The 20,126-nt window shown below is 37.4% G+C and overlaps 1 protein-coding gene across 2 annotated transcripts in view; it reads right to left on the bottom strand.

The window, feature by feature from the left end:
• The window catches only part of CNTNAP2 (contactin associated protein 2), a 793,259-nt gene that overhangs the window by 286,233 nt on the left and 486,900 nt on the right, over nucleotides 1–20,126 (bottom strand). For both annotated transcript variants that reach the window (XM_010708239.2, XM_031552712.1), the window contains one exon: nucleotides 7,340–7,511. In XM_010708239.2, coding sequence (XP_010706541.1) covers nucleotides 7,340–7,511 — 172 coding nt within the window. The remainder of the gene's footprint in view (nucleotides 1–7,339; nucleotides 7,512–20,126) is intronic.

Below are 20,126 nucleotides of genomic sequence, written 5' to 3' on the forward strand. Positions count from 1 at the left end.
TGACGGAGCACTGGAACAGGCTGCCCAGGGAGGTTGTGGAGTCTCCTTCTTCTGGAGATATTCAAGTCTCGCCTGGACGCCTACCTGTGCGACCTGGTGTAGGGAACCTGCTTTGGCAGGGGGGTTGGTCTCGATGATCTCTAGAGGTCCCTTCCAACCCCTACAATTCTGTGATTCTGTGATTTTTGTTTTAGCAAGAACAAGCATTTATCATGAACAAATAATCTACCTGCTCCTGATAACAATTTCAATGGCACTCTTTTCATAATATAAATAGGGATTTATAGTGTTTGTTTTCCTCTCTCCCTAGAGATTTTAATCAAGAATTAAATATAAGACAAAGAAAAACTGAGGATTTTGGGAATTTCTAATTAATTAGACATCAGACTACAAGTATAAGCCCCAGAGTTGATTGAAAAGTTCTGATCTGAATGCTATTGACTACAGTAGCTTGTGAAATGTAAGTGAACAAGAAAAAAACAACACATTAAAAAGGACTTGCATATAAAAGTGTTCAAACCATTTGCATTTCAAACTATTCTAATTTAAGAGCAACTAATTACATTATTAAGCTATTTAACAGGCAGGGCCATTAATCATACTGTTCCAAATAGGGAAACATCTCATGTTCTAAAGTGATTGTAGCCCTCACTAAGAACTAGAGAAAAGAGCTTATTTCTCTCTCCTTTCTATTCTATAGTAGTGCACATCTATCCACTTCATGTTGCCTTTCTGAACATACTTTATTTCTTCGTTTGCTTTTAATCCCTATCTACTCTCTACTCCTGAGTATATCCTTTCCAGGTCCCCAGCTTCCATCTTTACGCGCATCTTCTACTTCCACGGTGTCCTCAGCTATTCTAGAATGTGTTGTTCAATCTGTTTTATCTCTTACCATATTTTTTAAGAAAAATCTAAATGAAAAGATTGTGGATTACTTCTCATGAACTATAAAAAAAATCTTAGAAATTTTTATGAAAGTGGAAGTTGTTCTCAATACAGCCTGTGTGACTACACTACCTAAACATTCATTTTTTATCTTCACTCCTCTTTCAAGCACTGGCAAGTGCCAGTTTCATCTCTACACTCTCAACAGGCAACTGTTAAAAATGGATGTGGAGCTGTCCTTGTTGAAATAACTATCAATAAAGCTTGCTCGGCAAGCTCAGAAGAAAGTGGGAAAAATCAAATTGAGTGAGGAAACATTCTGAAATCATTCCTCTTTTCACAGCTTATTCCACAGAGTTAATGTACACTCAATGTTCAGCCAAACAAGTAATCCATAATGGCTACCAGTCTGACTTTTTAGAGCTAGTGACAGTAACTCAATTCTGTTTTTCTGTTTCAAATTCTATGTTAGCACCTTTTAACGTTTAATCAGTACTACTTCAATGTATTCCACTGACCTATCTTCAGATAAATAGTGATGAATCTTAAATCTCTAGGAAAAAAAATAAAAAATTACACTACAAGACATTTCATAACTTTACTAATTAGGTCAAGTAATGAAATAAGCACTTAGTAAAAATCATTCCTATACTTTCTGCATAAGTAATACCCTTACATGTGCCTTATAACAAGGGAATAGTATTATCTTAGATTAAAAACAAAACAAATGAAAAATACCTTTCTGAGAAAAGTTTACCATAAAGACTATTATGATCTCCAAAACATATGTAATCGCTAAGTAAAATTTATTTGAAGTGCTAAAACTAGCTCATAGCAATTCACTTGACTGGCCTATAGGCCCAAAATATTATTTAATAAATCTGCATATATTTCACTAACTTCAAAACTCCTTCTAATTAAGGACAACTAGAAGGCACAGTCAATCTCTTGAGGATGTCAATGTGCTGCATAAGCATCTTAAATCAAGCAATGTATATCTGCATTTTATCTCTATAAGATAATGAATTTTAATTCTCATTTACCTCAGTCTTCATCCAATTTTGCAAGCTAAAAATTATCAGTTAAATGGAGCGCAGGCTAACTACCTACACATCCAATTTTTTTCCAACTTCAGGAAAGGAAGAAAGTTTGTGAGCATACAGGAAAACCTCAGTTCATTCATTTCACTGGCATTTCTCATTTTTGATGTGTTAGAATGGATATTTTTTCCACTAGTTAAAAAAAATATTGAAGAAAACTAAGATAAAATGTCAAGAGGGAATGCAATTAAAATATCTTCTTTTTGGCCATTTCTGTAGAGAGAGTAACCTTCCAGCTGCATACTGAACTGTGTTGAATATGACAGTTGTCATACTGTGGTACATAGATATTAAAAGCATCATCACTGTTACTTGAGCCATCACCTATGTCTGTAGAGTAACTTTTCTGGAAATGGATCATGAATTAAATGCATTTAAAGTGGTCCTATTTTCACATCGTTTCCATTTCAGAAAGAATTTCCACATACAGAGGTACACACAGTTCCAAAGAGAAGGGAGATGGAGAAGATTTGTGAGAAGTGCATAGGCACATCCCTTCTGATTGGAAGGCAGGCTGAAACCATGATATGGATTCAACACTTCTCTTGTCCTATTTCACTTTACTTTTGTGGAACTGTCTTGGGAACAGATCAACTGTAAAGCAGGTTCAGTTGCAAGTCTGAATATTCGTACATCATCTGGTTCTCATCCAGATTACTGTAGGAAAATTTTTTCTTCCTTACTGACTGCTTCACCTCTGAACTGGCAGAGTTTGTGAACAGAGAGGAAGATCAGAAACTTGAACTTTAAGTAAATAGCTAAACGTGAAGAATTTTAAGGCTGAAATGATTTTTAATTTCAAAAAACCTCCCTGTTTTGTCTCCAGTTACACTGTGGCTGTTTTTATACATCAGCATGCTTGAAGTACTTGGTTAATTTAAGGAATTATTTCAGATTTTGATTGGCAATCACATGATATAGACAATATATCTGTACAGGATTAGAGAAGAACACTGACATTTTGTCATACAGAGGGAAGCAATAATCACTACCCATAAATGCACTGCCACGTCTGGCTACTTGCATTAACTTTAACATGAAATCAGAAAATTAGCATCTAATTCATTTCATTGTGATACAGAATGAGCCATGCATTGTACTCCAACAGTAAGTTATATAAGATATATGCAACTGTAACAGACTGGACACTATTTTGAAATCACTTTAGTGTCTCCTCGTGATCCTGAGAACACTATTTTGGCCATAACCACGTCAGGTGACTTTATTCTCTGAAGCTCTGATAAGTTGATTATGAGCAATTCTCTTTCAATGCCCTCTGTTAAAACTCTTAAGTACAACTGTACCATCTGGACTGTAACAACTCAGTTTGTTAATGTAAAGGAGATGTACAAGGACCTGTTCTGTCATAAGCAGTACAGCATGCTGATCACTGTGACAACAATACAACTTCCAATGCTAATACAATTAAAGTCAAGGTACAAACGGAGGGACTTCTTTTTCCTTTTCAGTAGCATTTTAACTATATATATACATTTAGCACTTATACTGTTTGGCCAGTGGTAAAAAGAGAATGCCCTTTAGCATCAATGTTCCCTGTTAGTAAGATCTCAATCTGTAAGTCTAGATGTTATAGCAAAGCATCTGAGAGGAGAGGACAGGACTAAAAATAATAAAAAAAACAAACAGAAAACAACCCTTTGATCAGCATCTCTGTTTCCCAAGTATAAATGTAACACTAATGTAACCATTCTTCCTGCAATCTTAAAAAAAAAGAAAATTGAAATGCAGAAATCTTTTTCCATATTGAGTGGGCATTCAGCCGGCAGAACTTGCGTCTTCAGGATCAATTACCTCCAGACTGATGCAGCACAAGAACTCACCACGCTGAGTACCTTTCATCATATATTAGATAAAATTGTCCCCTATCCATTCTGGTTAATCATGAAAAATTCCATCATTCCTAATTTCATTTTTTTTTCCCCCTCCAAGCAAATGCGGGAGTTCTGCAACAAGAATAATGTAGTGTGACAGCTTATCTTTCTGCCCAGTGGGTGTCTTCATAGACGTGTGGCTATGAAAGCCATTTCCATATTGATGAAGAATGAATTCTTCCTGATACAGAGTGAAACAATTGATCTTTTTCCCAAAAAGCAGGAGGATCCCAGAATCACAGGCATAAATATCCTCCTCACTCAAAGGTACTGAAGTTAAGATATATACATGGCACTTGACACATGGCACTTAACTAAATATACAATAAATACAGTTATAACATAATGGGACACTGTTAAAAAAGTCAATGTAAAAATCTTACTTGAAATAAGCAGACTATAAAATCCAGTTATATTTTAGAGCTTGACACTACTACTTCTCAGTAAGAGTTGCTCTTGAAGTGCAAGCTACAAAGAAATAAAATTGATAATGGGAAAGCAACAAACTAGGTGGCATCTCAGTTCTTACAAAAAAAGGACTGTAAGTTTATATGCACACTCTTCTGATTTCCAGTGATCACAGAATTGTTACTCTGCTTGCCACACAATCTGCTAGAGTATAGAAAGCATAAAAGACATGCTTTGAATTTTAGTCATATAAACAGATAAATTTTTATAGTGGTTGTATTTATATATAAAAACGTATGTAAACAATAAAAGGGGACAGCAAAGTTGGTGGCAGAAGAAACATGGAGTACTTCATATATAAAGAAAATACACATAAATATCTGAAAAATATTGCTTATTATACTATTGTAAACACATTGTCTATTTTTGTTATGTAAAATTATAAAATGCATGTTAAATATGTAAAATACATTAATAGTTCTATGTATCACAATGTATTCCTCATATATTTAGCATGTATCATTGTATTACAATATACGAACTACTTAAATACAGCATGTATTGTATAAGGAAATATGTACATGAACTTCACTTTGAAAGTAAAGTGCTTGACATATAGGGAGCTTCTATTTTTCAAAATTACAACGCATTTCTGATTGTAAGAAAACCACTATGTCAGGTATGTTTAGTAATACTGTAGTACATTGAAAAGGCTAATTCTGACTAGCTTCAATTTGACGATGGAGTTAATGCCAGTGTCTATTAGACTAAGTAGGACCAATACAAACTACTCCTTGAGCTTAAGTTTATTCAGTTGGGGAAAAAGCAGAGACTAAATTAGATGTACCTTCACATAATTTCTTCCAAGTCTATTTCCAAAAAAATATATCAAAGATTCAAAACAAGATTAAAATTATCAAATACTAAAAACAGGAGGACTTTCTAACATTAGTATGGTAGGAGACAACATATTCTTCTCTTTCACTTCAGCCCTTCATCTATTTCCCCTTTTCCCTATGGTTTTCAACTCTCAACATGTCCATGAGAAGCAACAATCCAAAGAGTCCTTGACATACCAAAACCAAGTCACTGTCACTCCACAAAGCACACTCTTCAGCCTTAAACTGCTATGCCCATTCTGACTGGGATGAAATTATGCAGTTAAAGTCCTTCAACGGCAGCCGGTACAGTTGATGTTGTGGCTAAAGCACTTTGGAATACACCACTATTTTGGCCATTGTTGAATAGAGCTTGCACAGAAATGAGGTTCTCCTTTGCAGAACCCTGTCTTCCAGTATAAATTGGGGATGGGCAAAATACAGGGAGAGGACTGACCAAAGGGTTATTCTATCTCATATGACATCATACTTGGAAATTAAAACCTCAAGAAAAGGAGGAATATTCATGGTTATGGCATTTGCTGAGGATATCCAGAGTCAGATGATTTGTGGAATTCCCATCACTGGAGATACTTACAATCTGACTGGAAATACCCTGAGCAACACGTTGCAGTTTTGAAATTGGCCTCTCTTTGAGCAAAAGTTGGACCACATGAACTCCTGATACTTTTTGTAAACCAAATTATTCTAGAATCCTTCAGTCCTGTGATCCTTGCTTTTTTCAAAAGAAAATTATAAAAAAAAATCCATGTTCAACTTTCCAGCAGACTTGCAATTATTTAAAACTTCGGTAATTATCACGAGAAGCCGAGCTAAGTCACTTACTCCTTCCCTGTCTGTCCTAATACATTTCAATTAATAGTTTTAGATTTGCTAAAGAACAAGAGCTTGTAAATTAGAAGAAACAGAAGCCAACACAAGTTTAATAAGTAAATCTCAAAGCAAAAGCCTGCTACTGTATTAAGATTTTGGAATTACTGAGTTACTTCTCAATTACTCTTATCAATTTGGTGGAAAATAAAACAGGAAAACACAAACAAACCAGAATAACTAGGCATTATTTTAATCAAGTTCATGCACAAGTTTCTAGGTAATAAAAGCAAGTCTGCACACTTATTTTAGTTCTCCAAGGAATTCATTAATACCAGAAGGCAATGAAGCCAGGAAACAACTTCTGGCTGCAAAATGATCACTATAAAATGTATTCAAGAAACTTATAAAATGTGTGGTTTTCTGAATAGTTTTCTCTATTCAAGACAGTCATATTATTGACATGTGAACTGAATTTGTCTTACTTTTCACTCCCTCTGCCCGAGAAAGTAGAAACTGGATATGCAATTTCCCCCCAAGAACCGCAAAATCCACAGAATCACAGAAACACCAAGATTGGAAAAGACCTACAAGATCATCCAGTCCAACCATCCACCTATCACCAATAGTTCTCACTAAACCATGTCCCTCAACACAGAATCCAAATGCTTCTTGAACACCTCCAGGGTCAGTGACTCCAGCACCTCCCTGGGCAGGGCATTCCAGTGCCTGACCACTCTTTCAGATAAGTAGTATTTCCTAACATCCAGCCTAAATCTCCCCAGCACAGCTTGAAGCCATTCTCTCTAGTCCTATCACTAGTTGCAGGCCAACCCCCAGCTCACTACAACTACCTGAAGGGAGGTTATAGAGAGCATAAGGTCTTCACGAGCCTCCTCTTCTCCAGACTGAACAATCCCAGCTCCTTCAGCCACTCCTCATAAGGCCTGTGCTCCAGACCCCTCACAGCTTTGTTGCCCTTCTTTGAACCCGCTCCAGGGCTTCAGTGTCTTTCTTGCAGTGAGGGGCCCAAAACTGGACACAGTACTTGAGGTGTGGCCTCACCAGAGCTGAGTACAGGGGAACAATCACTTCCCTGTTCCTGCTGGCAACACTGTTTCTGATACAAGCCAGAATGTGGCCTTCTAGGCCACCTGGGCGCACTGCTGGCTTCAGCCTAGCATCAATCAATACTACCAGGACCTGCCCTTCATGAACCCATGCTGGCTAGAAACCTAAAGCCATCATCTTTATCATCTAAACATCTTTCTTTATCACTGTATAGTTTCAGAATATGTAGTATCTGTATCAGTATTAGAATATTAGTGATTCTGTGACTTACCTGTCAATAATGGCACACATGTCAATGCTGACATTGGCAAAGCTTCCCAGCTGGCCTTGCTCTACTGCTTGCAAATCCACCAGCTGATCATCCACATGAATAAACTGCATGCATCCTTGAAACGAATGGTGAAATAGAGAGTGATCTGAGTCATTCATCTGTAGAGGAAACCCTGGAATGCAGTAGAAGGAATAGCATTAATTTCACATACTGATAATCAAGGCAGATTTTTTTTCAACTGGAAAAGAAATGTTTGCTAGACAAGAGGAAAAAGGCAAAATGGGGTACAGTTATTAGATTTCATTGCTATGCTGTTAAGTCACTGGAACTACCTGCAAGAATTTATACAGTATAGCTGCTGATTCTTCCATTAGTTTTTGGGTTTTTTTTTTTTAAATATTGAGTAGAAGTCTTTTGTTACTTTTCTTCTCTCCCATCCCCATATCATTGTTTCTCATTAATTCTCATTTTTAAAATCAGTTTAAGGAAATTGAGAAAAGATTAATCTTTTTAGCATATTTTAAGGATCACATTGCAATTTCTCAGTATATTTTTGTCATGTATTTCATGAAACAACATCCCAGTTCAGATTTCCGCAGAAGTCTTCCTGTACAATACCTGTGCTCAAAACTTTCTACAACTTTCTACAACTAGCCCTAAATTCCATGCCTACTTCTGAAAAAAAATCTGAGAACGATGTGTAGGATTCTCATTTTTGCTCTGAACATTTTCATTTATATACCAATCTTCATGAAAGATGCTTAAGAAAGATGAGAATGAATTAGATTCTTGATTCAGGTGAAAGAATAAGGAAATGAATGGAGAATGTATGTATATCATTGCTTAGCTGAATATCCTTTATAGTAGAATGTATCAATTTACCTGAAAAAAAATAGCCAGGAAAAGACAGTGCAGTGCCTTATCCACTACTCACAATTTTTTTTGACAATAGATGGCCTCAACATATTCATCTAAACAGAATATTTACATAAAGAATAGGAAAGAAGAGAGATGGGCTATCTGACAGGCATGTTCAATCCAAGGCCCATGGGCTTCATGCAACTCGGCTCGGCTTGAACTACAGCCCATGCCCTCTACTGCTGTGTCATCACACTGGCAGCTCTGCCCTGCCAAGCAATACGGCCTGGCCCTGGACACTGGGAGGGCGCAGTGCACTGAAGACAAGTAATATTGCACAGTCGTTAGTTTGCAAGCAAATTATGTTAGTTTTCAAAGATTACAGTTCAAAAAGACACTATATGCAGAAACGTGCTGCCAAATTCAAAGCATACTAGAAATTCTTCATAAAGACAAAATAGCAGAACTGAAAGTCAGTCTTCGCAACAGAATATTTTTAGAAAGTTAAAAAATCAAACAGACTCCATTTTAAAAACAAGTTACGTGATAGCAAATCTGACTGCAAAAAGAAAAAAAAATCAAAACCATTTCCTCACCGTGAGTTTGTTAAGCAGTGTATGGAAAGCACGACAGATAAAATGTGTTCCGATAAAGAAACACAAAACAATTTTTTCAGTAGATTTGGAGAGTAAAACCGATAATTTGAAATTATATGCTCTGACAATATATGAAAATACTGATGCTGCAGATATAGCTCATCTTGCAATTTTCATTAGAGGTACTGATAACAAAGACAGTGACACCGAGGAAATGGCTTCTTTGGTGCCATGAAAGGTACAACTAAATTTGTATGAAGCAGTAAAAACTATATTAAAGCAATTTAACCTGTGCCTTTCTATCTGGTATAGCTACTGATTATGCCCCAGTGATGACTGGAAAAGAAGAGGGACTTAAAATCAATAAAAGATGATGTAATTAACACCAGTAACTTATGCTTGATGAAATATCATTGCATCTGATATCAAGAAAACTTACACACGAAAGACAAAAATAGATATGTCATGCAAATTGTCATCAAATCTTTGAATTTCATGAAGTAGAAAGATATGAATCATCACCAATTCTAGGAGTTCATTAAAATTAGAGATGTTGATTATGGGGTCATAGAATCACAGAATGGCCAGGGTTGGAAGGGAACTCAAGGTTCATGAATCTCCAATCCCCTGCCACATGCAGGGCCACCAACCTCCACATTTAACACTAGACCAGGCTGCCCAGGGCCCCATCCAACCTGGCCTTGAACACCTCCAGGGATGGAGCATCCACAAGTTCTCTGGGCAGCTTGTTCTGGACCTCTCCACTCTCTCTGTAAAGAGCTTCCCCCTGACATCCAACCTCAATCTTCCCTCCCTCAACTTCAAACCATTTCCCCTTGTCCTGCTGTTACCTACTCTTTCAAAGAGTTGATTCCCCTCCTGTTCATAGGCTCCCTTTTGGTACTGAAAAGCTGCAATGAGGTTACCCCGCAGCCTTCTTTTCTCCAGGCTGAACAAGCCCAGCTCCCTCAGCCTGTCTTGGTAGGGGAGGTGCTCCAGTCCCCTGATCATCTTTGTGGCTCTCCTCTGGATCCTCTCCATCTGCTTTCTGTTTTTCTTGTAATGGGGGGGCTCTAGATCTGGACACAGTACTCCAGATGGGGTCTCACAAGAGCAGAGTAGAGGGACAATCACCTTCCTGTCCCTGCTGGCCAACCCTCTTCTGATGGAGCCCAGGATACCATTTGCTTTTCGAGCTGCAAGAGCACACTGCTGGCTCATGTTAAGCCTTCCATCCATCAGGACCCCCAGGTCCTTTTTTGCAGGGTTACTCTCAAGGACCATTCCTTCCAGTCTGTATGGATGCCTGGGATGATGTCATCATTTGCTTTTCTGAAGTAAGGTGGCTAAGTCAGGGTAAAAGCAAAATAAAATCCTTTATGGAATCAAAAGGAGAATTTGTGCCAAAAACACAAAAATGGTTCGCAGATTTAGTATTTTTGGTTGATTTGTTAGCTCATTTAAACATGCAACTTCAAGGCGAAAATAACCCAAACTGTGCTGTGCTATGTTTCAGACAATAAAAAATTTGAAATAAAACTCAAATTATGGCAAGATCAAATTATGATATCATGCATTTTTATGTATTTTTAAATACAGTCCATGAACAGTGGAGAAAATGTGCAGATGTGCTCTGCATTCCCATAAAGAAACTTGAGAACAAGTTTCAAGATTTCCCAAAGTGTCTTTTTTTTTTTTAATATTTGCAAATCCATTTTCAATTATCACAAACGCATTACTTGCAAATTTTCAAATGGAATAAGTGTCTGACTGCAACTCTATGCAACTGAAAGAGAAATTTGGTCATGTGTTTTTACCAGATTTCTGTAAGCCCTACCTTACCAGAGAAAAATATCCCTTACTTATGAGTCACACCTTAGGTCATTGCTTTTTGGCGATTTATGCATTTATGAACAATTATTGTCAAGGACGAAGCACAGAAAAAGTAATATTTCACAAAAAGTATCTGACTAACATCTTGAATATTCACTAGGAATGGCAACCACTGCCAAAGCAGCCCAATGCATTTGTTTCAGAAAAACAAGGTCAAACATCACACTAATGTTATGGTTTTTTTGCTCTTTGTTTTTTAGGTTTTAATAAAAATACATAAATATATATAATTAGCATTTTTATTATATATTTTATATGATCTATGTCAATTCCTGTTCACTCAATGTGGATCAGGCAAGCCAAAAAAAGGAAAACTATGAGCTATCACATATTTATTCAAAAAGATGGTAAAAAGTCTGAAAAATACGTAATGATTTTGCAGACTTTTGTTATGGTGATAACAAGCCATGCAGCTCCTGACAAGGGGAACAGTTCACAGAAATTTATTTGGATTGCTAAGACAAATTGTATAGCTACTATTCATCCTTTCACTTTCATATTCAATCCAGTGCTTTACCACTCTCTTCAATAGCATGGAAACTGCTGTTTGTGAAAACAGGTCAATAACAGATAGTGGAAGGAATGAACATAATTCTAAATTCTGCTCCTGAATACATTTTACAGAGTGCCACACAAAACATTGGACTGACTTCAGAGAGAGAGCAATGAATGGAGGGCAGAAAGAAGCAACTGCAAGGTGAGAACAGATGCTGCGTAATGTGGCAGATATTATTAAAATAAGAAAATCACAGCTGAAGTCTACACCAAAATAGGATTAAGATACATATTAACCAAATAAGTTTGCCAGTTTATCTATATGACTGATTGTTATAGGCCAGAGAAGCTAAAAGCGCTACTGCTTCTACCTGAAGACTGATCAATTCAGGATTCTGAATTCTGCTATATATTCTTGTATAATCAACGAGTATACAGAGTATAATCAGCAAACACACAGAGAATTTAAGCTGGTCTTTAGAGAGCATATAGCTGGAAAGATTATCACATTGGAAAGGGATAATCAGAAATGAATGGAGAAGCTTACCCATGTCCCAGCCTTGCAGAAAAACTCCAAGAGACATGATCTCCAGACAGAGATCCTCCCTCAGAGGCAGTCAGCCCTTAAATGGCGTCTAGGAGAGGTGGAGCCAAGCTCCACCCCTTCCAGTCACACAGCTGAACTGCCTTCACTTGTGCTCCTACAGCTGACTAGTTGCTTGCCTCAGGTGATCAATCAGAGGTTCAGGCTGTGATTCAACAGTTCTCATACAGTACCAATGGATGAAGAGTATAATTTATTTACTCATATCTCTTTATTTTCCCATCTCCCATTGTTGTTTGCAGTTGTAAGGAACTGGAAAAGCGTTATTTTAAGCAGCAGTATAACTCCTTACATAAATGGCGAGGCTGATTGTGAATCAAGGCATTTTAGTATTCTATTAACATAACATATAGCTAATAAAAATGAGACCATTTTAGAAATACTGCAAGGATATAACTTTAGAAAACATTTCCCTATCCATGGGATAAGGAAACACATGGTTATTTTCAACCATACACTTCCTTTGCTCTGACAAACAGCCTTCCTTAATAATTATTTTTTTCTATTCTTTAATATTGCTGCCATAGCTTTCACAAAATGCGGTTAATAAGTATGGTGTCATAAAAAGAAAACACCTCATTGGATTTCTATTTTTACCTTTAGCTTAATTTGTAAGTTAACAGTGGCATACTAACTTACGTAAGCAACAAGATTAACTGTTTATATAATAGATATGTTTTCAATCTATTAAGTATACCTATTAATTTCGGTGGAGCCTGGACAGATTTAGACACTTTAGATAACTCCACTACAAGTCAGTAAGGGCAAGACTGTGTTTAAATATATGAGATCCCATAGATTGTAATTGTTATTCCAATGCTCAGTAATGGTTTTCCCTTCGAGCCTTCCATTACAGAGGGATGATTCGCTTGCTGATTCTTCCTACACTGAGTCAAATTTTAAATGAAATTCTATAAAAAAACTTGCTAGCAATGCTGTCACTGGGAAGGACTTTCTTGCAGACAAGAAAAATGTACATTTTTGAACTAGTAATACAGTGCAATTTCGACAATTCAAACTGCTCAATATACCTTAAACTGCCTTATCTTGAAATTTTGACATCCTTCTGCCTTTTTTCCTCTACTAAATCTGAAACTTACCAGTTTTTTTTCCATATTTCAAGCCCACAAAAAGATGGATTATCCTGCAAAGGTCAGATATGGATTGAATCTTAACTTTAGCCAGAGTGCGAGGAAATTTTTTTCCAGGATGTCACTCTGTCATATCAAACTCAAAAACAGCTACAAGTCTAAGTTCAAACATCCAAAAATTTTAAAATCTACCATTTTCATTCATGCTATTTTCCATTAGAACAATTATTCTACTTTTTCATGCTGTTGGACTCATGCAATTTTTTATGCAATTTTAATATATTAAATACAATCAAAATCATAATATATTTAATAAGATACCTAAAAAGAGAAAAAAGTATTTATTTGCCAGTGTCAAGATTTATTATGCTTCTCTTCTAATGCCTAAGAAAGATTATAGCAAGAAAACTATAAGAACAGAAGTGTAAGTAAGAATTGTACTCAACGATATAATAATGAATATAGTCAAAATAGAATAAGCATCTAATGCACCAGCTGTTTCTGAGATCTGGCCTAAGAATAGTATTTTGTATTAGATTTTTTAAAGGAAGGTTCAATTTTTTAATTGCTCAACATGATAATTTGTTAGGTACTATCTGGCATGTATCTAATCTCAGATCTGACAGTGATTTTTATCTGCATGGTGTTTTAATTATACACCCTAGGTCTTTGCTATCCAGAATGAACAGAAGGAAAAATTATTCCTCTAGAAAGCAGCAGTGTAACACCATTGAAGAGCCAAGTGATCCTTAAGTTTCTATACATCATTAGAAGATGATTTTCTTTTTTACCCACCAAAAAAAAAACAAACACACCACAAATCCTTTGTATATTGATGATCTTATTTTGAAGATGCAACTGGTGTTTCATATGTTATGAAACAGGAAACAATAGTAAAAGGCAAGCTAAATGCACCTACCCACCTACATTCACCTAACACTTTCACACTTACTTCAACTGAAGTTTATCAGATTATCAGATTATCAGATTATAACTAAAGCCTTTTTTAGGTTGTCTAAAAGCTGGTCAGACGCAGCTACATGCCTCTATTTTATGCCTTATAACCACCATTAGCTATTCATTTTCACCAGCAATGAACAAGAGCCTGCATGCTATACTTACAAAAATCTGCAGCAGTGCAGGTGACCCACTATCACCACTGTAGAAGTATACCACCCATCACCTCGCTGTGTTCACATCTACTGTTTGGTCTCCAAACAAACAAACAAAACAAAACAAAAGTTCAGCAATGAATGAATACCAATGAGTTTTTCCTCAACGGAGGAATTCAATTAACCACCTTTGCCTCATATACACTTCTTTGTGTTAGATGCCATTTTGTCTGACAGCCTGTAAGATATTATTCTGCTAACATCAGTGTCTCAAAGCTTGCTGGGGACACAGATGGACTTACACAAGTCCAGACAAGTCCTGGGCAAAGGTGGTGAAATCCTTTGTCTGAAGGACATAGATGAACAAGTCCAGGCAAGTCCTGGGCAAAGGTTGTGAAATCCTTTGTCTGGAGAACTTTGATGGACAAGGCCAGGGGCAAGGAGAGGAAGATAAACTGCAGCTAAATAGCTGTGAAGCGGTCTTTTGTGTGGACTTATCTCAGGATGATGGCCATCTCGGGGGATAGCACATGACTCTTGCTCAAGCGCCCAGGGATGTCACGTAGGCAGGAGAAAAAGGAGGATAAAAGGAGGAACCGAAAACCATGAAAAAGGTGTCTGCCATCAGATCCCTCACCACGGAATTCCTGCGTGCTGGCGGACTCCCCTGGGCCTGCTACCTGAGTCCTGCTGCTTCCTCGTGGATCGGCTCCGCGACTTCCTTCTGCCACCTGCTTGCTGCCCAAGGCCGGCCACGCTGCCTCTCTCTCCCCCCCTGCTGCTTCTACCTCGGACCATCGAAACGTCGTGCAACGGGATCGCTGCTGGATCCTGGTGGTGACTATCCCCGCTTTACGCAATTCTTGCTTTCTTTCCTCTCTTTTCTATCGCCCTCCTTCCCTTCCCCGTCTCCCTGATTAGGATTATAATAAACTGGTCGGACCAACATTTGAACCGTTGTTTCTTAATCTCACGCTGGGTATATAATAATAAAAGAACCTCATCTCCCTCCTATAAATCGGAGCGAGACACAGCCCCTCTGTTGCCCTCTGTCACATGGCAACACAATGTAATGGAATGTTGTCAGGGAGGTTCAGCCTCCACTATTACACTATCAACACCTGATGTCATGGCCTACCGTAATAAAGTAGGAGGCATTACTTTTGAAGCAACTCTTGTAAACTATATAAAAGTTTACATACGTAAGTAAAAGAACTTAATTTTTAATAAATTTCATTAAAACAGAAAAGAGGGCAACAAAAATTGATAGGTTATTTGACCTCAGTTTAGTGAGAACGGTATGTCAGCCTGATTTGATCAAAGTGGTTGCAATTCTTTGTGTGTTCTTTGAGGTGTTCAGAGATGAAAATTTATTCTTCCTGTGCTTCATCCTTGAAAGTAGTTTGCATATATATATACTGCCAGAGAGCAGTGACGTGAATAAGGTGGGATTGTGAAGAAAGGGATGTTTTTCCTCTGGTAAGTGAGTTCTTATGAGAGTCTGGTGAAGAAACGTGATCAAATCGTTGAGTTGAATACTAGACACTATTTACATTACATAAATTAACTGCAATTTTTTAAATATGAACTGAAGACAGAATCATAGGTATAGCAGAAAATTAACTTTTTTTTTTTTCCCCAGCAAGCTTGAAACCTAGTCTCAAACTCCCTTATCAAAACAGAAAGCATGGCTACTTGTTTTTCACTGTTTACAATGTTATGTTTAGCCAAAATACCAAAATATATCAAATTATTTGCCATAATTTGAGTTAGTGATGCTCTAAGCCCTCCCCATGTCCTGATTTCAGTTCGCACAGTGTTAATAGCATACTGATGTATGGTTGTTGCTAAGTGATGGATGTGCACCTGTGGCCAAACTGGGCCAGTAGCCAAGGAAGAGCTCCCATCACAATGGTGAATGCATGTCAGGCAGCGCTAAGCCACCTGTGGGCAGTGGGTTGGACAGATCTGTCCTAACTTGCATTGATGCATGCAGTGATTTCTCCCCAGACACTAAAGTACACTTGATCTTTTTGTACCTTACCAGGCTCCTCTCTGCTCAACCCTCTAGTCCATTCAGGTGTTGCAGAATAGCAACACATCCTTCTGGAGTTATGAATGGCTGGAGTTAAAACGTATTTTTATTTTCATTGCATTGCAAATTTGTAAAGCTATGGAAATGCTCAAAAACAGTGAACAAGGAAGTATTTGAAGGAACACATGACTAAATTGTAAGTTCCAAGAGTTTCACCTGTTTAATTGAAGTCATAGTTCTGTATTAGGTAATACTAGCACTAAGGATTAGGCTTGCCAAGACATTTGGATCCATGTCTAGTAACTGCATGAACTGTCCTGAAAATAATCACAACTTTAAAGTCTCCCCACTTGATGGGGCACAGGAAGACAAACTAGAGTAGGAATGATAAGTCTTCTGTGCATTTCAAAAGACAATCACTGACTTCTTAACCGTTTTCCTAAGAAAATGATCTTTACTTTTGTCTTCATTGTTTCATTTATAAAAATAAAGGTTGAGTGTACAATTATTGTATCTTTGCTATCTTTGCTATTTTTAAACTCATCTTCTTCTGCAAGTCTCGTATAGATCACATTGTCTGGTGGACTGTACCAGGTAAGAGGAAATGCAAATATAGCTCATCTTTGTTCTCAGGTCACATAATACATGGACTACACTTTTCAAAAAAAGTCTATCCATTTTACCACTACTGTGCAAATAATGCATTTGAACTGGATGGGAGAACAAAAGATGGTTTGGAGTGATGAAATGTGATGAATACTTTGCTGCTTCTCTGGCTCTGGACATGTGTCACTGCATCGAGAATGAGAAAAAGCAAGCTGCTGTAGTTTCTCATGATGGTCTATTCAGTTCTCATTCTTCTCCCAGAAATGAAGTGGTGTTCAAAAACTGTAGAGATAAAACATATCTCTGCAGTCATCTGAGCATGCAGAGAGATAAAAATGAACATAGTGCTGTGGCAATCATAAGGTGAATGAAAGCAGGTCAAGATCCTGCTTGTAGATCATTTCTGTCTTGGCTGGATTAAGTCTAGCCAAGTCCCATGTGGGGATGACTGCCAAGATGATGAAGAGTGGGTCCAGCTGCTTTCACTTCTCTTAGCCACTGCTTTAAACCATCCAAGTGAAGGAAGAAGTCTTGAGACCAGCAAGGAAGTGAAGTGGTCAGGAATAGCATCACAATGAAGGAGAGCCATGCTGAGGATCAATGGGATGGAATAGATGTAAGGTACCCAGCTGCTTCAGGGGCTTTGTTGCAAGTGGATACAACACTGTGATAAGCAGTTTAAAAAACAGTAATAGATTAAAGATAATGGCTGTTATTCCATTCCATCAGACTGGACAGAGCTGACTGAGCCTTCCCTCAGCTCAGTGCTAAAGCTGTTGTGACTTGCCTAATAATTCTGCTTTAGGGGCCTAGCAAAGCAGAGAAGAACGCTCTGCTAAGTCTGTGTGAGACAGCCTTCAGATCTGCTGGGGTTGTTGCGTGAAGAAAACAAGCTTCTGTCACATGCACACACTTTTTCAGCTAGAACATGCAGAGCCATTTGCAAGCTGGAGTGGAATGCCTGCTGTTAATGCTTCTTTAATTGAGATAAAAATTTCTGAGAGATCCTGTGGAACAGTGAAGCGCCTATAGTGAAGAACATCATGTACATCCCTTTATAGTATGCATTGAATGTTATTCCTTGTATCAAGATCTGCAGGCCCAGGACAAACATACAAAATACCTGCACAGATAAATATGTTACATCTTCTTTTAGTTCACTTGCTTAGGTTAGCTGCAGGCTGACATATGTTAGAGCACATCTTTAAATCTTCAGAGTAAAACATTTTGAAAGCAAACCTATTAGGGTCAATACAATGAACTTGTAATTCCCATGGTTAAAAAGGAGGGAGAGTAAGACTCTCAGTAAATTGCTTTCTAAATGACCTGTCACCTCTAAGTCTGTGGCTGGAGGCCTGCAAATGGATCATTCAATTACCTGTAATGAACTTAATTTTAAAGTGATATCCGCATCAAATTTAATATAGCAGTATCACTTTTGTTGTCTTTGATTCTATATCATCTCTAAGTACATTAATAGATGTGTTGTGCAATCTAAGAAAGTGCAACAGCATTACGCACACATTATTAGCCTAAAAAATACATAACATTTAAAACAAAGTACTCTGTCCATTAAACTATTCCATACAATAAATAAATAATGGTATGGTATATACAAATGTACAAAGTAATTTCTAGAAAGAGTGAATTCAGAATCGCTGACTTAGAGCTTCTTGTTTGTTTATACCTACTTAATGAACGAACAGGTAGTTGTTTAGTCAAGACTTAAGACTCGGACTTTTGAAGTGCTTAAATGTGAATTAGTACCCTATGAGATTGTTGCTGTAGTTGATTTCATTCATCCTTTGACAATTCTTCACCTTAGAAAATCCTATGGCTCCTATGTTTAAAGACAGACTCTCCCATACAGAAGGACTGCCCATGAATGAGATAAAACATAAAACAAATTCCTGCTCTTGTAGAGTCTCTGCCTTTCCTTCCTTCCTTTTCAGAAAGGGTGCTGGGTGTTTAGCAATAACTGTAACATTTGCTCAGTGACATTTTGGATGTTTTAATCCTTCAGCCATAGCTCACCACATGGTTTCATGTGGTTTAATTTACTCCCTCCCCAAGACTTCCAAGTCATGCGCTTCCACTGCAAGAATGTTCTATCTGTTGGAGCATTGCTAAGAGCTTTCTAACCATGATATCCAAATATCAATGAGAAAAATTCAAACTGAGGTTCAGTGGGTATCAGCCTAGTCATGGTGTATAATTACTCAAGATCACTTAAGTAATATTATTATTTGCAGTCCAAGATTCTGCATGCTAACACTAAGGACAAAGAGGAGCCCGACAGCCTAACTGCTAAAGGAAAGAGTTGGCTGAAGCTAGTAGAACAGAGCTTGATGGAATTCTCTCTCTCAGTATAGCTGAAACGGCAAGAGGGACAGAAGCAGAAGGGGAAAACAAGTCTAATAACAAGGTTTGACAGGAATGGAATGGCAAAACCATCACATGATTGTTAAATTCTGGTGAACCTAGTTGTAGATCAATGTTAGCACATATTAATTCACAAAAGTTAATCACACTTGAAGCACTCCATGTACATGGCATGTACTTTGGCCTGTCTGATACAACCTTATTAATTTTATGTGTGAAATCTGTAGAGTCAGATAGTCACAAACATAGCTGAGATTTTTAAACATTATATGTTGACACACCAAATTCAACTAGTTTAATTGCAGTTGTCTCTAACTATCCACGCTAACTCATGACTCTTATTTACTTACTTCAGTATTGTATTTAAGTAATTCCTTTAGCTCAATGCTCTAAAGTATTTAAGCCTTGAATTGCATAAGTACTACCGGTCAGGATCTCTGTACTTCGTATGATTCCTTTATCCTCACTTTATCTTGTTTTAATATTTATTCCCTCTTTCCTTTTTATTTCCTCCTTACTGATAACTGAACTTTTCTTCCCTTCCGTTGAGTTCTAAGCTTATTTTCCCATGAGCCCTCCAACTCAAAATAATGGAGCAGAGTAAGTTTAGGAAAGTTGATTAATGTCATTTTCTGCCTTGGCAAGAAGTAGAAAAAGGAATACTTGTGCAAATCCCACCTACTTTGGATGGTAATCCAAAGAAATCTGTGCTGTAGTTGACATCATACATTACAAAATATTTGTCCTTCAAAAATCTGAACATCTTTGTGGGGAGAAATAAACTGCTGACTTTTGGTGAAAGTCTTTCCTAAAGAGTTCTAATCTGGGATATGAATTCTGTCCCAGTTCAATGTAATTTTAATGCAGTTATAAAGTACGTGGTGCTCTCCCTTCTCTCCCTTTGAAATCAATTTTTGTTATACAGTTGTACTCAGGCTTTTACTAAAAATGTTGTTTTAGAGCAAATTTGTCAATGGAACAATGACAGTGAGTGAGGAAGGCTCACCCTCTAGCTAACTCGATCATTGGTTCATGTCGTAAAGGGATGGAGCGTATGGGAACTCTTCAGTCATGGCCTGAACCACTGATTGGTCACCTGAGGCAAGGTCTGGGTC

This window comes from Meleagris gallopavo, chromosome 3, assembly GCF_000146605.3.
Source record: "Meleagris gallopavo isolate NT-WF06-2002-E0010 breed Aviagen turkey brand Nicholas breeding stock chromosome 3, Turkey_5.1, whole genome shotgun sequence".
NCBI lineage: Eukaryota > Metazoa > Chordata > Aves > Galliformes > Phasianidae > Meleagris > Meleagris gallopavo.